The following is a 25683-nucleotide window of genomic DNA, read 5'->3' on the forward strand; positions in this document are numbered from 1 at the left end:
AAATTATAAGGTGGAGAGAGAAAAGGTAGTGATTTTTTATAAATGTGGGGAAAATGTAGTGATTTTTTTGTAAATTATACGATGGAGAGAGAAAACTGTAATGAAAAAGATATAAAAATATTATTTAATTGAACATGAGAGATAAATATAGTGTTTTTTAGTATAATTATATGATATATATGAATATAGGGATATGGAACGGGATGAGAATGCTCTAACATATGCCTTATCTTTTAATTAAGAAACGTCACTTTTTAACCTATCTGATCAAGTAAATCAATAAACTAAGCATGATATTGCATAAACTTTATGCTATTCGTATTTTATTAATAATAAATAAGAATGAAATATAATGAGAACGATAAACTCTAAGCCGTATTTATAGGTAACCAGAAACTTAAGCAACAAGTAAACATGAATTATGATAAATAAACTACTTCTAGTTCTAATAAAATAAACTCCATAAATAAATAACCTATGCACCAAGAAATCATCATCGGTCTTTAAAACGCCCTTTGAGGTTATAGGTAGTCCATGAAATCACCAACGTGTTTGGGTTTACCATATTTCTCACGCACATACCAACCCACCTGATTAACATATGTACAACTTGATTACCATCCGTCTACCCATCTAACACGTTTAACAGACCGAATGAGTTAAACGGGCCAATATACAATATTCGAAACTTCGGGGGTGTGAACAAATAAATATATAAATTCGTAATATTAAATATGTGTTCCACATATATTCTATTCAATTCGGTAGGGTTTGTTTCTACGCAATCCATCCAAAAGCTGACCTGCCGCAGACCAACTCTTCTTCTTCTTCTTCATCCGCCTCTTCAGGTATCCGATTCAGATCTAATCATCTCACTAATAATAATATTGCTTCAGTTTCATACTGTTGATGATGAATTTTGAACTGAATCTCATCAGATTTGTGCGTTAGTTCGTCATGTTATGATGATACTCACATCGAATTGTTGTGTTATTTGTTTATAGTTCAGATTAGGCAGTTTGAATATGAATCGGATTGATTCGTTTTTGTTTGATTAGTAATTGATATGATTTACAGTTTTAATAATTAGTACAAGTTGAATTAGAGGTGTGAGATACGAGATCTGGCTTAGTAGAAGTTGATTGGCTAGGGTTTTGTGAGAAATTGTCTGGTCAACTTTTGTTGACTTTAATTAGTCTCTGAGATTATGCTTGGTTATAATCTAGATTCATAAGTTGTACCATTTGTATGCTTGTTTGTTTCTACTTATGCTGGTAAATAAATTGTATCATAAGTTTCATTTATTTGTGGCTGTATGGTTTTTAAAATTGTCTGGTCAAGTTACATTATGTCTGAGATGTTAGAGATAGTATATATAGATTGATTAAACCGTCTAGGTTGTATTTCTTATCTGGATACATGAAAGTTACTTGATTCTCAACTTGCACCGTATGTTGATTTGTACCTGTTCATCTTTTTGTGTATAATAGCTTGTGAGTTTCAGGGAATTTGCAAAGTACGTTAAAAATTTTAAGCTGCATAAGATTGTTGTTTACATAGTTTCATTTTTTGTAGCATGATTTGATTTGGAATCTACATGAATGCATCTTTGTAAAGTTTTATTGTATATATCTGCATGTGTTGCTTGTTAGAAAAATGCTTTGTTTTGTTTCTGTTTCTAGCTACAATCTTGGTTATTTATGTAGTCATATAAATATATAATACATAATAAAAGTTATTTTTTTTTTATATTTTAGCAGATAATTTGGCATGATGTCGGAGGGTCAGGAAACAGATAAGAACATTGAAATATGGAAGATTAAGAAGCTAATCAAAGCATTGGAAGCTGCAAGAGGCAATGGTACCAGCATGATTTCCCTAATCATGCCACCACGTGATCAAATCTCACGAGTTACGAAAATGCTTGGTGATGAATTTGGAACTGCTTCCAACATTAAGAGCAGGGTTAACCGCCAGTCTGTTTTAGGTGCCATAACATCTGCCCAACAAAGACTCAAGCTATACAACAAGGTCCCACCAAACGGGCTTGTGCTCTACACTGGAACCATTGTGACTGATGATGGAAAAGAGAAAAAAGTCACAATCGATTTTGAACCGTTCAAACCGATTAATGCTTCGCTTTATCTTTGTGACAATAAGTTTCACACAGAAGCCTTAAACGAGCTGCTAGAATCCGATGATAAATTCGGTTTCATTGTCATGGATGGAAACGGGACCCTTTTCGGGACATTAAGTGGCAACACAAGAGAAGTTCTACACAAATTCACAGTCGACTTACCGAAGAAACACGGACGAGGAGGTCAATCCGCGCTTCGTTTTGCACGTCTTCGAATGGAGAAACGTCACAATTATGTTAGGAAGACTGCTGAGCTGGCAACACAGTTTTACATCAATCCCGCCACAAGTCAACCAAATGTTTCTGGACTTATCCTAGCCGGTTCTGCTGATTTCAAAACTGAACTGAGTCAGTCTGACATGTTCGACCCACGTCTTCAAGCTAAAATCTTAAACGTGGTTGACGTTTCTTACGGTGGCGAGAATGGTTTTAATCAAGCGATTGAGTTATCTTCTGAAATACTCGCAAACGTGAAGTTTATTCAAGAAAAACGTTTAATCGGGAAGTATTTTGAGGAAATCAGTCAAGATACCGGGAAGTATGTGTTTGGTGTTGAAGACACGTTAAAGTCTTTGGAAATGGGAGCTGTTGAGATTCTTATCGTGTGGGAGAATCTTGATATTAATCGTTACACGCTTAAAAACGGGACGACTGGTGAAATTATCATAAAGCATTTGAACAAAGATCAAGAAACCGACCAGAGTAACTTCAGAGATGCAGACACAAATGCTGAGCTGGAAGTTCAAGAAAAGATGTCGTTGCTCGAGTGGTTTGCGAACGAGTATAAGAAATTTGGTTGCACACTAGAGTTTGTTACAAATAAGTCTCAAGAAGGTTCACAGTTTTGTAGGGGATTTGGTGGGATTGGTGGGATATTAAGGTATCAGTTGGATATCCGCTCGTTTGATGAGCTGTCGGATGATGGGGATGTTTATGAGTCGGATTAGCAATCAACCACTTGCAGCTTCGCGGCACTCGTGAAGCTTTTCAAGAACTTTTGAAGGTTAGTATTTCTGTTTATTTATCTGATGGTAAATACTAATAATGATGATATATAGTTTTTATTTTTACCTTTTAAAATTTAATTAATAAAAGGGTATTTTGGTAAATTTAACAAATAGTTAACAGGAATATTTAATTGGCTTAGTGAGCTGAACTTTAATCGACAGAAATCAAATTTTTGACCAAAAAAAAAGAGTCAATTTTACACTTTCGTACAAAAATGGTCATTTGGGTTTAGCTTAAAGTTTTGGTGTTTTTTTCCTTGTGTTGAGATAGCTGGAATACATAGTATTGGATGATAAGATCAAAGGAAACCCCCCAACGTGAAGCGGTTGCACTCGAGCTTTCTCAGCATGTTTAAATGGTTCCAATATATGCGTAATTGTGGATTATTGCGTTTGCGCTTTTGGTTTTTAAAACGTAGTATGACTTATGTGTAAGGTCTTTAATGTTTTGGTGATTGGTACTCTATGGTTTTTGTTCTACTTGTTATCCGAGTTGGTAGATTCGTATGAATTGTCATTTTATCAATCTTGGGTATTTGACTATTTGGTTTGTGTTTGGGTAGATTTGAGCTCATTACAGAATGCTAGCACTTGGTCTTTTTGGTTTGAAGCTTGTAATTAGAGATTAAAAGGATTGCTGATTCATACATTAACATGACAAAACAAAAGAATAACAAGAGCATACATGTTGAATTTAAACTTAGAAGTTATTAATTATGGTATATACATCTGGAAACATTATATGATGTGATGGTCGTGATTTTGCAGTAGGTTGAATCAGTTATCAATCATGCTTTCAGACTTTTAATTCAACATGCTTTAACAAATGTCGTTTGACCACAAGAAATATGATTCAATCTTAAAAAAGATTATGCGTTGCTGGATAACCATCATGTGATCGTCTTTAAAGTGTTACTTTCTATACATCTATCTTATTAATTAAAGCAAATGGTCTTGTACACTCAGCTTCAGTGATTATAGATCACTGTTACTTGAAGGTTGATAATAGACATGATTATGATTGGTTAAAGAATCAAATAGAACTTTCGATTTTCGCTAATAAACACGCTTCTGTGATTATAGATCACTGTTACTTAAGGTTGATAATAGACATATGATTATGATTGGTTAAAGAATCAAAATAGATACTAACTTTCGATTTTCGCTAATAAACAGAAACACTTGAATCTTTTGGCGCCTAAGACACCATATTTGTCCACCTGATCGCTTGAAAACATGTAGGTTGGAATCTTTGGGCACGCTGACAGGAACACTCAATATGATGACAAAGAAAAAAAACTAATTCCCAAGTACTTAATACGTTAGTAGTTTACTACACACTTGGAAATTAGTAGGGCTGGCCATTTATACCCGATACACGACACGTACCTACACGACTTTAACAGGTACCAGGTAAGGTCTTAACATGTTTTGTGTACTAAACAAGTAGACACGAATCTATCTGTTAATTTTCGTGTCTAAACAGGTAAAATACATGTTTACCTGTTAAGTACATGTTTAATACTTGATTAGATTTTTTTAATTAAATATATATAATTATAAGCTATCCTAAACCCATAAATTCCAAAAACATTCTTATTTTCTCTCGGCTGCCACATTCTCACGATATTCCCAATTAGGTTAATACGAATAATTTGACTGTCGTAGGATCGATTTCAACTCTTATCGTATATTATCGTGTATACCAGGTATTAACTGGTTTGTGTTCGTGTTTGGGATACAGGTACACGATAAGTTTTCGTGTCGTGTACAGGTATAAAAATTTCGTGTTCGTGTCTTATCGTATACGGGTATACACGATATGCCAGCCCTAGAAATTAGTTGTTCAACTGCCTAGAGAAATATTTTTATCCAAGGTAAGGTATTGCTCCAAATAGCGTTTCCATCATCGAATTACACCCAACCCAATGATTATATTTTCAAGTTGTGCACGTGGCTTACCTTGATGCACTCGGTGTTCAAAGAATCGTTATCTGACGTGTACCTCTACATTTTCGGGGCTATGTTGAAGGTCGACTCCTTGACCATCGTGAGACCGTACCTCCTGATGCGCATGAACCAGATGAAATCCATAAACCCTCGTCCCATGTTGGGGTTCGAATTAAAGCCTCTATTCATCCTTTCACATGATTAAGACCTTATATATGTGTACTTTGATAGTTTTTGCTTTATTTAAAAGGAAAATAAAAAGAACTTTTTGTACATAAAAATACAATAAATATCTTTAAATTAGGGACCATTTGGCATAAATTAGGGACCATTGACCAAAGGTTTGTATTTTAATTCTTTCTTTCTTTATTCTTTCTCCAATCAACAAACCTTCTAATTTCACCCTTTCCATTATTTGATTTGATTCCTTCTGTTCAAATCCACCAAAAACCCACAAAAACTCTTCTTGATCTGCTGATTCTTCACTTCCATTCAATTATTATCATCCATTTTTAGTCCAAAATCTTGGGTTTTTGTTAAATTTCTGTTTTTAAACTTACCCAGTTGATAAAGATTCAATCTTTGGAAGAAATTGAAGTGGGTTATGGTCATCTGAAGCAGGTTCTTTAATGGCGGCTGAGGAATTGATTGAAGTCAAATTTAGGTTAGCTGATGGCACTGATATTGGACCCAGCAAATACAGCTCTGCCACCACTGTTGGATCTTTGAAAGAGAAAATTATTTCACAATGGCCTAAAGGTTAATTCACTAATTAATATTATCATCATCATTAATATGTTATTTGTGTGAGATTTTTTTTTAGTTTTATTGTTGGGATTTTGTTATATTAATTGTCTCTACAATTGATACTTTTGCTATTCATTATTATGATCATCATCAATATATTATCAAAGATTCTTGATTTGTGAGACTTTTTGGTTTATTTATCTAGTTTTCTTGTTGGGATTTTGCTATACAATTTGCCTTTGCAATTGGTAATTTGTTAATTAAATATATGAGCATCATCAATATACTATCAAGTTTCTTGATTTGTGGGAGGTTTTTTAGTTTATTTTTCTACTTTTCTTGGGGAAATTTTGCTATATAGTTTGACAATTGGTAATTGTATTATGGTAGTTATGATTGTTTTCATTTTTTTTGGGTGATATTAGTGATTCCATAATATTGATTTATGTTGTTCTTGTTCTTTTGAATTGAAAAAAAAATCTTAAATGTGAAGTGAAAAAGATTATGTGTTGATGCATAAAATAAACCTAGTTTAAAAAGGTTACAAGGGAATTAGTAGATATTGCTTCAAGTCTTACGCCCCTTTAACCAACTGAGCTATACGGCAGGGACAATTAGTAGATATTGGCTATTGCTAGTAGGGTTTCAATTAATTTCATGTTAGAATTTCTATGCTGAGAAAATTTTAACTATAATTGAGGATATTCACAAGTCCCATGAAAGTTTTAACACCCTACTTTTATGTTAATATAACGGTTTGAAAGTCGCTTATGTCATTTCCTAAGAAACTGAAAAGTTAAAAAGCTTTGTGTACATGAGACAAGTATTCATCCATTTCTTATACCTATGTCCGTAGGTTTTGTTACAGCTTTATTATTTTCATGAATGTTGTTTTAGCTTAATATAAAAGTATGTACATTTTTTTTTGCTTTTTTATGATAAATTTTCTATTTTTTGACAGACAAAGAAAATGGGCCTAAAACAATAAACGATTTTAAGCTCATAAATGCCGGTAAGATATTGGAAAATAACAAAACTCTTGCAGAATCAAGATCTCCGGTTAGTGAAATCCCGGGTGGCGTTATCACTATGCTTGTTGTCTTGCGCCCTCCAATGGCCGACAAAAACAATGGTAAATTATTCACAAGATAAACAAGGTTTATATAATCATGCTATCTTGATTTAGTATATACCATATATATAAGCATATAATCTTTAGTAACTTTAGGGTTCATTGATTTTAACTCCAACGCTGCTAATTTTTGGTTAGAAAATTGTTAAATTGGTGCATATAATCTAGATGTGTAATAATGGGACGGTATGGACAGGTTGAAATGGGTCGGGTTGAGAATGAATTGAACGTTTATGGAACCGGTCGGCTGAAAGTTCGTTTATCTACCAATTAAACGAACATAACCAGAATTTTTTGTTCATTTAGTTAAATAAGCGAACATGAACACATGCCCCTCCCGTTCATTTATGTTCGTGAACGTTTGTTTCTTTTTTGTTCGTTTGTATATTCACTTACTATTTTAGGCCCATTGTTATTTAGTCTAATTTATGAAATAAAGATATCACCTATAACAACTGTCAAGTTTTGTCAACTTTTTAGGCGCAATAGGTTGATGTTTAGATTACGTTTAATTGGTGTTAGTTCAGTTATGTTATGTTCGTTTATACTTTTAGTGAACGAACATAAACGAACACAAAGATGTTCATTTTCTAAATGAACAAACATAAACAAGAAAACCTCATTTGTTTAAATGTTTGTGTTCGATCGTTTGTTCGGTTAGCGCTAAATGAACGAAGACGAACATGCTCTTTTAGGTGTAAGCGAAACATTTAGTTTTACCGGTTTGATAATCCCTTGGTCAGTGTAATCTTAAAGGGCATTTATGTCATGTCAAAAAGCAACAATTTTTACGTTTAAACAAAGTATGCTAATCGTTTGATGTTCTTATGGTTTGATCTTTAGACTAAACTCTCTGCTAATCTTAAAGATTGTTCACTTTTTTGTAAAAACATTATAAAATTTTGTCGCATAGTGTAGTTCCGACGCCTAAATTGATTTACCCCTGGTGAGTATTTTTGAATGGCATTTATGTCATTTCACAAATCTATGAATTTTAGGATTAGACAAAAGTATCTTTGAAGGGCATTTATCTTGATCTGCTTCTGGGGAGTAAATATTGAAGGGCATTTTGTCATTTAACGTACGTAATAATTTTTAGGGACTATACAAAGTAAACAATACTCTGATGTTCTTATTGTGTGATCTTTAGACTATTCTCTACAGTTCCATCATTTTTTTGGGAATTTTATATCAAATATTTGACTTATGATCCGATCGGTTTGACTTTTGAAGTCAAACTTATGACTTTTTAGATGCAAACTTTGATTATAGTTTGTTAGAAATGCAACACCAATGCTTTCCTTTACATGGAAAACATTATAACTACTTCATACCGGTTTCAAAACAAGAAATTTGTGTATTGACCTCCGTAGTCAAGCCAATCAATCTCATAATGGTCAACAGACCAACATTTCTAACAATTTCTTCTCTGCATTTTGTGCAGAAAAATTGCTTGACGGCTCCCCAAAAAAGAGCGGTTGTTCTTGCACGATCCTGTGAAGCTCATACATCGATTCAAACCACATTACAGGATGAAAGAATCTTGAAGGGTTATTATTATGATAATTGTTATAATTATCTTTTGTTAGAAATTTGTTTGGTCCTTTTTCTCATAATCTGAAAAAGAAAAAAAAGAAAGAAAATATGAATTTGTGTTAGAATATGAATCAATATAGAAGCATAGTAGATCAAAAAGATGTTAAAAAGATTCTGAAGAAACACTAATTGACCCCGGGCAGATTACGGATAATCTGGGGGTTAAATAGATGTTTCCCACGAGGGGTTATGTCCGGCAAAGATGGTTCTTCTGGTGACCTGCAAAACAGACACCGTGAGCTCATCACTTAGAAGGGGGGGGGGGGGTACCTCCTTGTGACCACCCTCCGGCGTGAGAATCAGACTAGATTGCTCTTGAATATAAGTGTATATTAAGAGATTGCTAGAAAAGATAAGATGTGATAAGGTAATGTAATGTGTCTATACCATTCCAAGGTGTTGGAGTATTTATAGCCGAAGGTAGGTTTCCAAGCAGGTACAGCCGGCTGAATAGTATTCCTGTTCTGCCAACTGTGGGCTACGCACGTGCCATGCTGGTGGTTGGTGGGTAGGCAGCGGCTGATAGTGACCAGGCCGGCTGTGTACTATTCCTGTTCCACCAACTGCAGGCTATGCACGTCCTCCGACAGGTTGGTGAGTAGGCAGCGGCTGATAGTGACATACAGTACAAGAGCGTGCTGCTCGTCATACTGTTGTCAGTGAGCTGTCGTATCTTTGGTCAGATCTTTTGTCCATACCTCGTCAGGTACACAACAAAAGATCCTCCAGTATCGTACGGACTGGCTCATTTGTGCGGGAGTGTTCCCGGCTTTGTGCGGGAGTGTTCCCGGCTTGCTCACTCCTTCTTCAGGTGACATTACTGAATTATTTAAGAGTTAAGTGCCTTGTGCGTGTAGCCTTCCCTGATGGCTAGTATCCGTTGCTGCGGGAACAGGCGGAGTACGTCGACCATTGGGAGGCTTTTCCTGCGGGAACAGCTTGCGTACTGCGCGTAAGGACGTCACGTCTCTGAGCATGGTGGGTCATGCGGATCCAGTTGGTTTCTGCGCAGACGTCTCTTCAAGGTGAGTCTTGCGAGTTTAGCCTTTGCGCAGACGTCCCTGTTGAAGGTGAGTCTTGCAGGTTCAACTGCGCAGACGTCCCTCTTTGAGGTGAGTCTTGCGGGTCCAATTGGGCTCTGCTGGGACCTACCTCTTCAAGTCCCCCCAGTCCAATTTTCTTCTCATGAATTGTTAATAAGTGAGGTGAACTTTTGGACTTAAGCAAAGGGTTTTGAAAAGGGTTTAATTTTAAGGTTTTCCATGGGGATTCTTCCCGCGGAAGTCCTAATGTCACGTGCAGAAATTCCCGACTTTTCTGCTTAATCTTTGGGTATGATGCGGGTAGGTCTGTAACCTCCTCGCAAGTCAGGAGCGTTGAGTTCCACTTGTATAGATTCTCCATAAGGTTTTGGTAGTTTTGAACATAGTGATCAATTATGTTTAAACAACCAATTCCATCTTGGAGCTTCAAACAATCTAGTTCTCGACGTTCCCGCTATGCGGGGATGTTATTCCCGTTTCCGCAAGCATGGCCCAGAAGATCCTTCTTGGTTTCAATTCCCTGCAGAGTGCTAGGTATGTGAAGTGTTTCGCCTTGACACTGTACCCGCACTCGTCTTATAGTTACTTTACTTCCAAGGTATTCCTGGCTTCAATTCCCTGCGGGTGCTAAGTATGTGAAGGGTTTTGCCTTGACACTGTACCCGCACCCGTCTTATAGTTACTTGGTCGCCGAGGTATTCTTGGCTTCAATTCCCTGCAGGTGCTAAGTATGTGAAGGGTTTTGCCTTAACACTGTACTCGCACCTGTCTTATAGTTTCTTGGTTGCCAAGGTAAGGGGTATAGTCCCGCTTACTTTTGAATCTTTTTGAAATTCGAAGAGTTGGTGAAAGGATAAGAACAGTCCAAACTGTTGAAACGTCGTCCGACGGTTTCTTCTGACAGTGTCAGGACGTGCAGGAAGTTATGACGACGTGACAATATATGGTCATTCCAGACGCTTTTTCAGGCGCGAGGGCGCGAGTTTTCGGGCGCGTGGCCGCGAAGTTTACGGCACGCGTCCTGTCAACAGCTGTTGCCAGCTTGCTTTTTCCACGTGTCATAGTTTCATTGCACCAGCGTTTTCCTCTCTCTTCCGCATTAAATTCATCGCATTCATTGCGATGAGTATATAAAGGGAGGAGAGGTTGCATCTCAACTCACAGTTTCACCTCTTTTATTCTTCTAAACGATTTCCGGCGAATACTCTAACTTTTCTGTCAAGCATTCTCCTGAAATCGTTCTTGTTTACATCCCAAACATGTCTTCTCATGATCCTGAGGTTACTGTCGAGGAGTCCGATGTATACCTCGAGAATCCGTCGTCCACGTCGGACAAGGATGACAAGAGTACTGCTGGCGAGTGCCAGTGTGCTTTTCCGGTCGACCTTTATCAGTACGTCGTCAGGAAGTTCATGCTCGAGCCTTTCGAGCCTGAGTTTCCTACACCTCATCAGACGGTGTACAATGCCCCCAAGGACAAGATAGGGGTGTACACTGCATTCTTCGTCTATGGAAATCTCAGGTTCCCATTGACGAAGTTTGTATACCGTGTTCTGGAGAGACACGGTGTGCATCTGACTGAGGTACACCCAATGGCGATCGCCAAGATCCGCCATTTCGAGAGGGTGTGTCTCATTCTGGGTGTGGAGCCCCATGTTGACCGCCTGATGACCTTCTATTCCTGGAGGTGCATCCAGGGGTGGTATACCTTGGTCAATCGGATCAAGGGTTTGAAGATCTGCGCTACCGAGCGCAGTCTTCGATCTTGGAAGCGGGAGTTCTTCTATATCTCCGCTCGCGTTGTCCCCATGGCGATGACGTTCAAAAACGGGAGAGCTCTCCCGAACCTTCATGCCTCAAACTACCAGGAGGCGGAATGGTTCTCCAAGGTTTCCCGGATCCAGTCTCCGGTTTACCGCTTTGCGGAGTTCGGGATGGTGATGCTCGGGATGAGCCGGGTGTGGAAGGAGGCGTCACAGATTCCCATCGTCCTCGAATACGGTTTGAACTCTGTCCCTTACGGTATGCTTCATATTATCCGTTAATTTAGGGTTTTTGTTCTAACTGTTTTTTCTTTTTGTTTTCAGAGGGAAACGACTTGCAGTCTCTCCTGCAGCCGCGGGAGAGTGATGGTCCCGCTCGGATGGGTACTCGTGCTCTAGATGAGAACGAGTTGCCCATCCTTGAGCAAACGGCGGATCGGTTCGTGGAGGTCTACCCGCCAGGCCACGAGATCCTGAGCGCCAGACGGCCAGGTAAAGAACTTTTTGACCCTCGCCCTCTCAATGCTCAAACCTCTGCGGGAATTCCTCTAATTTTGTCATCTTCTGATGAGGAATCCGCAGATGGTCCTTTCTTGGCGAGGAAGAAGAAGGCTGCCGGCGGGAAGGGCAAGGCGAAGGTTGCCTCCACTGCCGATCAGGGGAATCGGTCAGAGTCGGAGACCGAGAGTGAAGAGGTGGCGGGGAACCCTGGTGGTGATGAGACCACTGTTCCGGAGGTTGAGACAGCTGTCACCTCCGGGCAGCCTAGTACAACGACGGTGACCGGCGTGAAGAGGCCGGCTCCATCGGGTTCGTCCCCGCCTATTCGCACCTTCAAGCTCAAGAGGATTCGTAAGTGTAAACTTTAACTTTAACTTCATATCTTTCCGCCATTATATTTAAATATGTTGTCTTCATGCAGGTGTGGATGCAACCGCATTCCAGGGTGGAGCAGGGAGGAGCACTTCTGGACCCATGACGGTAGGTTTGGTCAACCTACCTGAGGCGATGACCCAGGCGGCTGCGCCTGCTTCACGTGTTGGTTCAGTTGCTCACTCGGTTGAGGCAACTGTTCCAACTGTGACGTCGTCTCCGCCGGCTGTCAGTGCCATATTCACTGATTCCTTTACTGAGCCGGCGGTGAATTTTTCTGCGGGCTCTTCCGCAGCGGCGACCACAGTTGTGAGTTCATGTAACATCCCGAAATTTCAAGATAATATTAATTATATTACTTAATAATAGAGGGAAAGTTTACTCGGGTTATCAGGAAATAAATAAAAGAATAGGAGTTGGTATGGGTCGGGTAATGGACGTTGGTTATGGATTTGGATTAATTGAGATGGGTTAAATGAGAATGGGATTTCAGGGATATAAATACCCCCAAAATCCCAAAATACCTTCATTTTCCCCCACTCTCCTAAACACACACATACACACACCAAGCACACCCAAAAACCGCCGCCGGCCGGGCCGAGAAAGAAGGAAGGATCGAGCGAGGTCCGGGTAAGAGAGAAAGATTAGTGGTGATACCAAGATAAACGAGATCCAAACAAGCTCAAAAGGTATGATTCTTGATCTTGGAAGTTTAAAGATCCGAGCTTTTAGTGTATAAACGACCGAAAATGGTCGGGAAGTGTAGTGGGTGGTATTGAACCATAACAAGGGTGTTAAAATCGCCCGAAATGTTGATCAGAAACCGAAACAGCGGACATCTGGGCAACTTCGCCTTCATCTGGGCAACTTCGCCTTCAAGCGATGAACTTCGCCTGCAAGCTAAGTTCGCCTGATGAACTTCGCCTGCAAGCTAAGTTCGCCTGATGACAAGTTCGCCTGAGGTTTAAGTTCGCCGGATGACAAGTTCGCCTGAGGTTTAAGTTCGCCTGATGATAAGTTCGCCTGAGGTTTAACTTCGCCTAAAGCCAAGTTCGCCTGAGGTTTAACTTCGCCTAAAGCCAAGTTCGCCTGAGGTTTAACTTCGCCTAAAGCCAAGTTCGCCTGAGGTTTAACTTCGCCTAAAGTTAAGTTCGCTTAGAAAATAAATTAAAAACCTAATGAAAAATGTGTTAAGACAGCTTGACCCCAGCCAGGGGCTCTGCCCCTTGGACCCTGCTAGGGGCTGCCGCCCCTAGACCCCGCTGCCAGGGGCGCTGCCCCCGGACCCCCGTTCGTTGTGGGTAGTAGTTAAGACTGGAAAGATGATATGAGTAGTGATAGTTGTTTGATACGTGTAACTTGTACAGTCAGCCGAACTCAGTTAAAGAAGGGATTTACAGCTATCAGGAAAAGAAGCAGAGTTCAGGTGAGTTCTAGCCCCATTCCTTGCTATGTTTTCGGGGCTGTGTGCATACTCAATGTGATAGTTAATACACTTATCATAAGAGATAAGTGTATGCCTTATGTGGATGATGTGAAATGTATGAATGATTGCTTGATGGTACGTGAACGATCTTCGGATATTGCACGTACTGTCAGGTTGTAACGCTATGTATAAGGTAAGTATGTTAGGTATGTTTATGTGTATGAACATGATGGAGATAATAGAAGAAAGAAATGATAATGTATGGATGTATGGTTACGAAAAGGGTACCGAGCCCTACTAATACTCGAGGTATGATGTATGGTTGTAAGGTAACGAAGAGGGAATCGAACACTACTAATTTGGGAACTAGGGAACCGAACCATACCAATATCCGAGAAAAGAGGTGTATGCCGTGTATGACATATGTGATAGATACGATTGATTGTCTGACGGTACGTGAATGATCTTCGGATATTGCACGTACTGTCAGGATATAAATAAAGATATTAATATTGCATGTAATGTAAGGATGATGTATGAACATTATGAAAGAAAGCTTATCGGTACGTGAAAGATCTTCGGATATTGCACGTATCGTCAAGGGAAGTGATTAGCTCATTACATGGATATTAAATAATAACGTATAGATAGTGTTCCTTTTATGGAAAGTATAGTGTTCCTTTTATGGAAAGTATAGTGTTCCTTCTATGGAAAGTATAGTGTTCCTTCTATGGATAGTAAAGTGTTCCTTCTATGGAAAGTATACAGAGTGTTCCTCCTATGGATAGTAAAGTGTTCCTTCTATGGAAAGTATACAGAGTGTTCCTCCTATGGAAATTATATATAGTATGGTAATGGTAATGGTTCTTTTAATAGATATTACGTGACGATCCTCCTATGGATATTTATACGAGGTTAAGATAGTAATATGTGTCTTCGGATACGGGAAGAAATATATGGGAATAAATTGTATGTATGGTAGCAAGTATGTAGGTAGAACAGAAGGGCAACTAGTGAAGTATGGATATGTATCTATAGATATGTATGTATGTGTATGTATTGTATGGCATTCGATTAACTAGAACTCACTCAGCGTAGCTGATTTTTAGTATGCACGCAGGTGAGCTGATTATAGAGTTAGCATGAGGATGACACACGGCATGGATTGAACGGCTGGCATCTGAAGAAAGAAGTAAAGATGTTTTAAATATAAAGTTTTGTGTTATGGTATCAAAGAAAAGATTTAATGTTTTGTAACAAATGATTGATGTTTTATATTCCGCGAAAAGTTTTAATAAACTCTGAATTGAAAGACTGTGTTTATGAGTAAATCCGACGCTAAAGTAGGGCTACCGGATTCGGGGTCTTACAGTTCACCTCCGGTGAGTTCACCTCTGTTGGTTCCTACGACGGCGGCTTCAACCGCGCCTCCGGCAGCGGCGACCACCTCGCTCCCGGCCGGTTCAGCAGGTATGTTTGGGGTTGGGGCGTCTAGCCAATCTCTGCCTCCTTCCCATCTGCCTGACCTCTTGGATGGATATCCGTTAGGTTCGGGTGATGGGTTTGGCGGCTACAGGCCTGTCGTCGACCCTACAGGTGCGTAGGGTTATTTTGGCCTGTTATGTTTTTTTTTATCATCTTTTCCTAACTGCTTTTTGTTTTTGCAGTGTCGGATTCGAATGAGGTGTTTGTTCCGTGGTGGAACATCGGCCGAGGAACCACCCTTCGGACGGCTGTGGACTGCGTCGAGTGGGCGCGCCACGCCGCCCCCAGTGGTGCACTGGGAGAAGTTATGTCAAGCTACCAGGAGGGTAGGCTGACAAACGAGCTTCGAATTCTCCTTGCCCGGATGCAGCCGCGCGTCGAGCTGCTATGTCGTGAAAACGACAAGTTAAAAGCAGCTCGTATCCAAGAAGTAGCTCAGGCGCGGGCTGTCCGGGAGGAGAACATGAGGCTCTCCGCCGTTGTTGCGGAGAAGGAGAAGGCCTTCAAGGCCCTTGAGGTTGAAGTTCAGGCCCGTCTCGAGGCCCGTTCCAAGGCTGCCCAAGCTGTTAACGAACAGCTTCGGTTAGCTAAGGAAACCGCTTGGAACGCAACTGAGAGGGCCACCATGGCTGAAGCTGTTGCTGAGCCTCTGCGCACCGAGTATGAGGAGCTCAAAGCCAAATTAGAGAGGCTCCAGCAGGCTCATGACGCCTTGGCCATGGAAGACGCCAAGAAGCTTCAAGAAATCTTGGACCAGAGGGGTATGGTTGACCATACTGAGCGTAAGCTAAAGGGCGTTGAAGAGGCTGCTGCTAAGGAAGTGTTGCTTGCCAACCTTAACAAAAGTGAAGCCGAACGCGCCCGTAACCAAGCTCAAGCTGCCCTCCAAGAGGCTCTGGTTACCAAGGAATGGCTTCTACGAGAAGCGTTGTCGCAGGTAAGCTTAGCTTCATAATGTCTTCACGCTTTTCTTTATACTTAGAAAATGTTTTAATACTTGTATTTTTGTTTTGTAGGTTGTGCATCGGGTCTTCACGGACACATCATATGACGATGCCATGAGCGCAGCCCTCAACGCTTCTCATGAGGATGGGGAAAAGGCTAGCTTCCTGCTTCGTCTAGGGTTCGTTGAGAAGGGCATCCCGCCTTCCAACTTCCCTTTATATGATGTGGATACTGAAGCTGCTTATGACCAAGCAGTGAACCAGTAAGCTGCCTTCCCGGATCCAGTGATGGAGAAGGTGAACGAAGTTGCTGCTGCTGATGATGGGTTAACCATTCTCAAGACCTTCCTTGAACCGCCACAGCCAACTGATGGTGCGGGTACAAGTGGGTTTGGAGGGAGTGGTCCTGAAGCTTATACCTTTAGATCCCTTCCCACTGTTAGGATAGGTTTATGTTTTTGTATAGATTTACACTCTTGTAGGCGGGTAGATACCTGGCCATTCTTGTAATACTTGAATTTTTATGGAATGTAAATCTTTTGTGCGGGTAGGACCGTCACTCTTGCTTTATAAACGTTATACGACTTGCTCATGCATATTATAGTTTAATTTGGCACTTGTTTTGCCGCATAATCAATATATGATTTGCTTGTGCATACTTTAGTTTAACTTAGCAATTTCTTAAGTACTTTGAATAAGTTAACCTATCAACGTGGCAGATAATAGGTTAAAGTTTTGCTTCCTCTTTCGTGATTGTGCGGGTAAGACCGTCACTTGCACTTAGTAGGATGGCTAAACTTTACCTATATCTGACCTGCGTGGAGGTTTTCCTCATTTTTTCCTTGAATATATTTTCTAAGTGTTCTGAATAAGTTAACCGTTCGACGCGCGGTTGTCAATAGGTTAAAGTTCAGTTTCCTCTATCATGATTTGTGCGGTTAGGCCCGGTAATTTCATTTAGTGGGATGACCGAACTTCACCTATGACTGACCTGCGTGAAGGTTTGCCGTTTTTTGTGTTTATGCGGGTTTTGCCGCCTTCCACACGCAACGATTTCTTCACATTTATGCGGTGAAAACCGGCATATAAGTGTTTTGAATAAATTAACCGTTCGACGCGCGGTTATCAATAGGTTAGTTCGGTGTCCTCTATCATGATTTGTGCGGTTAGGACCGGCACTTTCATTTAGTAGGATGATCAAACTTTACCTATGACTGACCTGCGTGAAGGTTTTCCTTATATTTTCTTTAAAAATTTGTCGTTTTGTGTTTATGCGGGTTTTGCCGCCTTCCACATGCAACGACTTGTTTTCCCACTTATGTATGCGGTGAAGACCGGCATATCAGTGTGGAAAGTTCATTAAGTATAAATGTAAAACCATCAGCGTCAATGTGATAAGGAGAATCATTTCCATTAGAAGTGGCTCTGGGCCTTTTCTTTTACAAGTTTGGAATTGATCTACATGCAGACTGTGTAATTGAGCTCCTTTCCATGTTCTTGGGAGAGTCATCGAGCCTTTCGAGCCGATATGCACTTGGTTCGGAATCTCGTTGTTTACGCAGTATGTAGTCTCCGACATTGAAGCTGCAGTTTTATTCGTGTTTTCCCCAACTTGGGTTCTACACGCATTAGCCTGCTCAGCGTTCATTACGCCACGAGGTGCGTGAGCGTCCCATCTCTGACAAATGCTTCGACGATGTCCTTCAAGTCTACGCATTCCTCGGTGTTGTGGCCTCTTGTCCTGTGGAAGTCACAGAATTTGCTCTGATCAGCGTTGTGACGCTCTCGGATTATTGGAGCCTTTGGCCATGGGAGTCTCTCGGTGACGCTTTTGGTGAGTGGCGTCCATCTGGAGTTCCGGTTTGACGACGGCATGTTATCCTTTCCGCCTAACCGAGGGTGCGAGCCGGATGAGGTGTCAAAGTTTACCCTTGACTGCCAAATGCCTAGCTTCCTCTTTTTGTTTAATCGGGCGGTAAGGACATTGTTTTTTCTTGTTTTCTGGGTGTAGAGGTTTGTGCTCTGGGGAAGATCTCTACCCAGTTGATTTTCCGTTTCCGCGAAGCGTTTAGCTGCTGTCATGATGGCATCCCATGTGGATGGCATGCCATCTTTACCCGTTAAGGTGCGGATGAGCTCTGGGTCTTTTGTGCCCTAGATGAAAGCAGCGCGAACAAGATATTCGCTAATATTACCCAGACTTAGCTTCTTTGAGTTGAAGCGAGTGATGAAGTCTAGCAAAGATTCATCTTCCTCTCGAATGCAATTGAGGATTGTCCTTGCTCTTCGGTATACTTTCTTTGTTGGCTGAAGTGTTGGCTAAACTTCTGTTGGAAGTCTGCCCAATCATAGATGTGGTGGACCGGTAGACGGTCAAACCACGCTCTAGCCGCTCCAACTAGCGTCATCTGGAACATATAACACCACGTGGGTTCCGTCCAATTGCTGACGGTTGCCCCCGCTATGAATCTGTTCAAATGATCGTCTGGGTCGGATATACCATCATAAGTGCCGATGTTGGGCATCTGCTTGGCACTCTTCGGGGCGATTGCTTCCGCAATGTCCCTTGCAAACTTGGACGTTCCCGCATTTGCAACAGTTGGTCTAAAAGCTTTGGAGAAGTCACGTGGGTTTCTACCCGCGTTTTTTGGTTTGAAAGTTTCTCCCAAATTCCTTCTCGGTTGGAAGTCCGTGTCCTTACGCTTCCCTTTCGCCCTATGGCGAGGGTTTACGTCGGTGTCGGATTCCTCCGAATCATCGTCCAAGTACTCGCACTCATTGCTCATGTTGAGCTGTTGTCGAGTGCTTCCGAATTCGTCAGCCTGTTGGAGTGAACGTAAGCGTTCATCCAACTCAGCTTAGAATTCCCTTTGACGATTTTCCGCCCACGCTTTAACTTGTTCAAGTGTTTGGCGGGGGGGGGGGGGGGGGGGGGCTCGTCTGTTGTCTTTCCACCTGGGTATCAATGAATTCCAGGGGAGGATTGTTTACTGCACTTGCCCCGGCTCGGGTAACCGGGGTAGTGTTCGTAAAATTTACTACACTTGCCCCGGCTTGGGTAACCGGGGTAGTGTTCGTAAAATGTGTGTATTCGCCGGTGTTCCCCCCAGTAGCTGGGGTTGTGGTTACCGGGGTTTCTTGGTTACTCCCTGGCCTGGGGACCTGAGTAACGTTAACCATCTTTTCGGAGGTTTTGAAAAAACTGAGAATTAGTTCTAGCTTTTATGCACGGATGGCGCCAATGAAGAAACACTAATTGACCCCGGGCAGATTACGGATAATCTGGGGGTTAAATAGATGTTTCCCACGAGGGGTTATGTCCGGCAAAGATGGTTCTTCTGGTGACCTGCAAAACAGACACCGTGAGCTCGTCACTTAGAAGGGGGGGTACCTCCTTGTGACCACCCTCCGGCGTGAGAATCAGACTAGATTGTTCTTGAACATAAGTGTATATTAAGAGATTGCTAGAAAAGATAAGATGTGATAAGGTAATGTAATGTGTCCATACCATTCCAAGGTGTTGGAGTATTTATAGCCGAAGGTAGGTTTCCAAGCAGGTACAGCCGGCTGAATAGTATTCCTGTTCTGCCAACTGTGGGCTACGCACGTGCCATGCTGGTGGTTGGTGGGTAGGCAGCGGCTGATAGTGACCAGGCCGGCTGTGTACTATTCCTGTTCCACCAACTGCAGGCTATGCACGTCCTCCGACAGGTTGGTGAGTAGGCAGCGGCTGATAGTGACATACAGTACAAGAGCGTGCTGCTCGTCATACTGTTGTCAGTGAGCTGTCGTATCTTTGGTCAGATCTTTTGTCCATACCTCGTCAGGTACACAACAAAAGATCCTCCAGTATCGTACGGACTGGCTCATTTGTGCGGGAGTGTTCCCGGCTTGCTCACTCCTTCTTCAGGTGACATTACTGAATTATTTAAGAGTTAAGTGCCTTGTGCGTGTAGCCTTGCTGCGCGGGTAGCCTTCCCTGATGGCTAGTATCCGTTGCTGCGGGAACAGGCGGAGTACGTCGACCATTGAGAGGCTTTTCCTGCGGGAACAGCTTGCGTACTGCGCGTAAGGACGTCACGTCTCTGAGCATGGTGGGTCCTGCGGATCCAGTTGGTTTCTGCGCAGACGTCTCTTCAATGTGAGTCTTGCGAGTTTAGCCTTTGCGCAGACGTCCCTGTTGAAGGTGAGTCTTGCGGGTTCAACTGCGCAGACGTCCCTCTTTGAGGTGTGTCTTGCGGGTCCAACTGGGCTCTGCTGGGACCTACCTCTTCAGATTCAAACTTTCATATTGTCTGTTTTGAGTGATTTTATTCGTCATATATCATATTATGTCTTATCATTTGTTTTTTCAGTTGTTAAAATGTCTTATTTACTTATTTACCATTGTGAAACACAATTGTTAGTAAGTTGTAAACGCGTACTTGGACAAATAATGTTATAGTTTTATGTAATTTTATAATTTATTAGTATGTCCAGAAAAGATTAGTTGTCATTATATAATGTATTTGTTTTGTCCTGACCTGTTTATAAAAATTAGATTTTTTGCTATTTGTAAAGAGCTAGCGGCACAATTTCCTTGCGTCCGATTAGATTATTTATGTAAGGCCCCGATCCCGGTAGTACATTAGGTGTTGGATTTACTCATAAACTCAGTTTGATACAGCGGAAACTAAAACTTTTACATAAAAACCACCTCCTCTAACTAATCTTCAATATGGATAGTCTCGTACGCGTCTCAAGCTTGCCACGTCATCACAATACCTGCATGCATACTAAAAGTCAGCTATACGCTGAGTGAGTTCTAACGTTCTTTACTCTTCACAATATACGATTTATAAGCAAATCATATCTTTCATACATTTATATATAGCATAACGTTTATATTTACTTTCTCTATGTCTGCCTACCAAATATTTCCTAACTATATTCATATACACTTGATCATAACCGAGCCTCCTATTCATGCTCATAACCGAGCCTTCCTATCCGTGCTCATAACCGAGCCTCCTATCCTTGCTCATAATCGAGCCTTCCTTGATCATAATCGAGCCTCCTAAAGTTAGAGGGATTTGCCATCCTAACTTATTGTGCATGCATGAGGCCCGAAGGCTCTACGCATATACACATTCTTCTATACATAGCATTCATACTCATTGATATTCATATAACATTCTACACAAGCATGAGTAGGATATATTCCTTAATTCTTTCTATTCTAACTATCATTCAAACATTCAAATATATATATTAATAAATTAATATACATAAACACGTTCTTACAAGATACATGTCATTAACTAAAGTCACATATATCTATTCTTTCACATAGCAGTATGCATATAGCCCCAAAAACGTTTAAAGGCAAAAGGAGGCTAGAACTCACCTGTAGACGATTCCTTTCTGAGTTAATCGTAATGCCTCTCTTCAACTGTGCTCGACTAACTGCCAATAACGTACGCGTATTAATCTTTATATTTGTTTGCTATTTATTTTCTCTTAAGGTAACCGAACCAAACATATAACCTTCTTAAACCAATTATATTAGTTTAAATTACTTAACTTTATTTTATGTTCTCATCTTCATATTGGTTATTATTATATATATATTTATATAAGTTATTACTCGTTAGTAACTTCCTTGCTCGGTTTACATTTAATCACATTCTTCTATTTGAGGCGGATTACGGGTTATTAAATGAGTCGGGTTAAGTTCCCGTATTCCTTATAAGTTACTATTTATTAACGCACTCATATTATTTAAGTATTCATATATGCGTCACGTTTATATGTTTAAACTTTCTTAACGAGTCGGGTCTCGGGTTCGGGTTTCGTTCATATTTTATATCAAGTTCGGGTTTGACTAAATTCTCGTATCCTTATTATACTTTTTATTATTACTAAAGTATTATTATTATTATTATTATTATTATTATTATTATTATTATTATTATTAAACTTGTTACCAAAATTACTAGATTGCCCTCCCAACCCTACCTATATAACCCAAGACCCCTCATCTCTCCCTCTTCCTTCCGTCCTTCAACTGACGCCGCCACCTTCCCTTTTCCGGCGGCTCCGACGACAGGAACAGAGAGAGAAAGAAGCTGAGTTTGAGTTGCACAAGACTCAAGCCGGATCCGCCCTATTTACTTCGAACATGTTGACCTGAGTTACCTTTGTGCCACTGGACTCAAGTTTCGGGTCGGGTTTCCCTTTTGGTTCACACGGTTCCTTTCCTCTTCCTTTGAGTCCAGTCACCGGGGACTCGAACCGACTTAACTTTTATAGGCATTCACTCGCCAATTGTTCAAACGAACTCTAACCCAATTTCCATGGTTTAAGCACGGTCCATTAGAGTCCGTTTACTCGGTTCGCATAGGTCAAATTGTCCGGTTCGTTTTGTGTTAAACTTTCAAGAATCCAATTGTTCATGTATGATTATCTTAAACGAAATGAAAATGAAACGAAAAGGATAATATTTTTATCTTAAAACATAAAGTTTACCTTCCAAAGGATGGAACGAGTGTAAAGGGGATTTGTGTGATACTTTGGGGAATGATGGTAAAATGATAAGAACAAGGTTGGAATTAGGGTTTAAGGGTTTAAATAGGTAAAGTTTAAAGGCTTTTAGGCCCAAATCACTCTCAAGTCTATTAATCTTTTTTGACCTTATCCATTCTCTATATATTATTTAATTAATTTAATTGACGCATTTCGACACTACAACTAGAACAAACTCGAAATACTTTATTTACTTATTTATTAGCACCCCTGATGTTAATGCAAATAGTTAAATAGGTCTAACTAGTCTTTTTATACACAATCATTCACATATCTTTTGCTTAATTGAAGAATATTTACAATTTTTCCAACTCATTTTTACTCGACCTTTAGTTATTTAAAGTATACTTGTACTTTTGTCGTCCCATTTTGCTTGTATATATATACTTTTTCTAATTTCATTCTTAAACCAACTTCCTGTCAAGATTTTTAAATGCTATAAACTTGCACCATAATAACAAGCATTTTATGCTATTTAGTTTAAATATGGTATTGTTTTAGTTTATTATTAAAAAATGTAACACGTCACCTAATTATCTGCGTCGCATCAATCGGACAACTCTGATACACATATGTACTATCAACTAATTATTTATTTAGCAAATACTCCATATTATATTTACTTGATTTAATTGCGGTTTTGGTTCTCGTGGTGAAACCTAAAACGCAACTTTCAACCCTGTGGTGGCCATTTCGCAGATAAGACCTCTGGTGGTTATTTTATTTATTATTTTTTCTTTTGCAATCGGGACCCCGCCGCAAACCCAAAGTTTGTTTTTCTACGAAAAGGTCATTATACCCTTGCAATTTGCAACCCTGTGATTTTAAATACATGCAACTTGGACCCTTGGTCTGTTAAAATATTTTCCCTCCGATAGTTTAAACCAACCGAATGTTGACTTTTAATGGTTGACTATTTGTGACCCATTGAATTTTATTGTAAGCTGCTTATTACAATCTACTTAACATAAACAATCATAATCTTGACTATCTAAACTGATTGTTTGTATAAGATTAACCAAATTGACATGAAATCAAAATTTTATATAGTTGGACAATATACATACACACTACACATATATGCACACACACTACACTCGTACTTTGATGCATGCATATTCACAAAGATATGCACACACAATCACAATTATACATACACACACATAGTTCAGACAGATATGCACACTCGTTGACTTCCAATTAAACTTGCTTATCACACTCAAATTCAGACGTAGTTTGACTTTCCTACGTAAAAATGTGACTTTGCAAATTAAAGAACCCAAGTAAAAAACACACAATTTGACTTTCCTAATCTTTGCATAACATTAACCAATTAAACAAAATGTTTGACTTAGCTACATACAGATACATTCAAATGCATACAAAACACATACTGACATACACGCATACCTACATACATATACATATCCGCATACATGTATGCACAGACACACACACTAATATGAAATGACACTCATACCCCTGCAAACCCGCTTATGCAAACTGTGTGTATGTATAACTAAGTGTTAATACTACAAAAGATGGTGTACAAAACATTTAGTATATAAATACCTAGTAAAACACTTAGTATATGCACACACAGTTTATATATACACACACACAACCATACATACATACACATACAATCATACATAAAAAGACTATTATGCCCCTTATATAAATACACATATACACATTGCAAGCACTTGATTCCTTAACTAATTAGTTTGTTGCTATTGATCTACAAAGTCAACAGATGCATACTAAATATACATACATACATCTAAGTATACATACTAACATACATACATACATCTAACCATACATACATACATGCATACATACACACACACACATACATACATACATACACATACATACACACACCTAATAAAATCAAACAAAACACTTGACTCCTTAATACAGTCACACGTACATTAACTATGCATACAAAATATAAATACATATAAGTATACACATGCACACCATTTTACAAATTCATATACATAAAAACAAGCATACACATATACAGATACAGATGCGTACACATTGATCAACTTGACAATATTGCAGTTAAATAGTGATCATAGGAGAATTCTCATCCCACCCTTTGTCTCCAAACCAAAAATTACACTAAAACTCACTTTATTTTCTCTCTCCATTTCAATTACATAATACTTTTTATACATTTTATCATTACCTTTTCTCTTTCCTTCACTTACAACCACTTTCAAAATATATTAAAAAATTATATGGGATGAACAGTAACTTTTCAAATATACAGAAAAATCACTACTTTTTCTAAAATATAAAAACTATTCACTCACAACATACTGAATCACTCTCTAAATTATAAAAACACCCCTCACATAATATAAGGGGTTGGATGAGAATGCTCTAATATCATTATATTTAAAAGGTATAATTACTAGATTGTTACTTAAGTTAATACAAAATGCCCTAATTAGTTGTTGATATAATAAAAAAGACATGATTACCAGTCTAGGTCATTATTAGTTAAGTTGATCTTATACAAAACACCAAAACCACCAACTACTTAACCCTATTCGATTTGATCCTGGCCACCTGCTTTAAACTGGAAAGTGTAGATCCTATATGGCCGGGTTTTCACCAAAACCACCAACTTAAGTTTCTAGTGCTCAAAGCTAACATCCAGCCAAATCGCGGATATAAAACCAATAACTTAATCTTGCCAAATACAGAGCATCGACCTAATGAAATTTAATCAAACAAACGAATTAATGGGGAAATGCGAATTCCAACACCTGTGAAAAACGTAGTATTAAGGATTGCGTCAAAAATCCAAGCCATTGTTGCGATCGCGGGAAGACGATGATGACGGAACGGCGGGAAGACACGACTAGGGTTGCAAGTTGTGATACATACCTACATACATATACATATCCGCATACATGTATGCACAGACACACACACTAATATGAAATGACACTCATACCCCTACAAACCCGCTTATGCAAACTGTGTGTATGTATAA

General features: G+C 39.7%; 1 protein-coding gene and 1 pseudogene across 3 annotated transcripts; both read left to right on the forward strand.

Moving 5' to 3' along the window:
- The first annotated feature begins 774 nt into the window (after positions 1-774).
- LOC143554792 (eukaryotic peptide chain release factor subunit 1-3 pseudogene) lies at positions 775-3087 on the forward strand (annotated as a pseudogene). 2 transcript variants are annotated; one of them, XR_013139101.1, is made up of 2 exons: positions 775-848; positions 1761-3087. The product of XR_013139101.1 is annotated as a eukaryotic peptide chain release factor subunit 1-3 pseudogene, transcript variant X2 (transcript). The 2 variants fall into 2 exon arrangements; XR_013139090.1 differs by having other exon boundaries at positions 776-848; positions 1758-3087.
- Positions 3088-5694: 2607 nt separating this feature from the next.
- LOC143535470 (membrane-anchored ubiquitin-fold protein 6-like) lies at positions 5695-8643 on the forward strand. The gene is made up of 3 exons (XM_077029726.1): positions 5695-5853; positions 6803-6973; positions 8418-8643. The coding sequence occupies exons 1-3, from the start codon at positions 5724-5726 to the stop codon at positions 8471-8473; spliced, it is 357 nt and encodes a 118-aa protein (XP_076885841.1). The 5' UTR covers positions 5695-5723; the 3' UTR covers positions 8474-8643.
- The last annotated feature ends 17040 nt before the right edge of the window (positions 8644-25683 follow it).

This window comes from Bidens hawaiensis, unplaced genomic scaffold, assembly GCF_021521415.1.
Source record: "Bidens hawaiensis isolate Kalapana, Puna unplaced genomic scaffold, B.hawaiensis_p1.1 tig00000055_1, whole genome shotgun sequence".
Lineage (NCBI taxonomy): Eukaryota > Viridiplantae > Streptophyta > Magnoliopsida > Asterales > Asteraceae > Bidens > Bidens hawaiensis.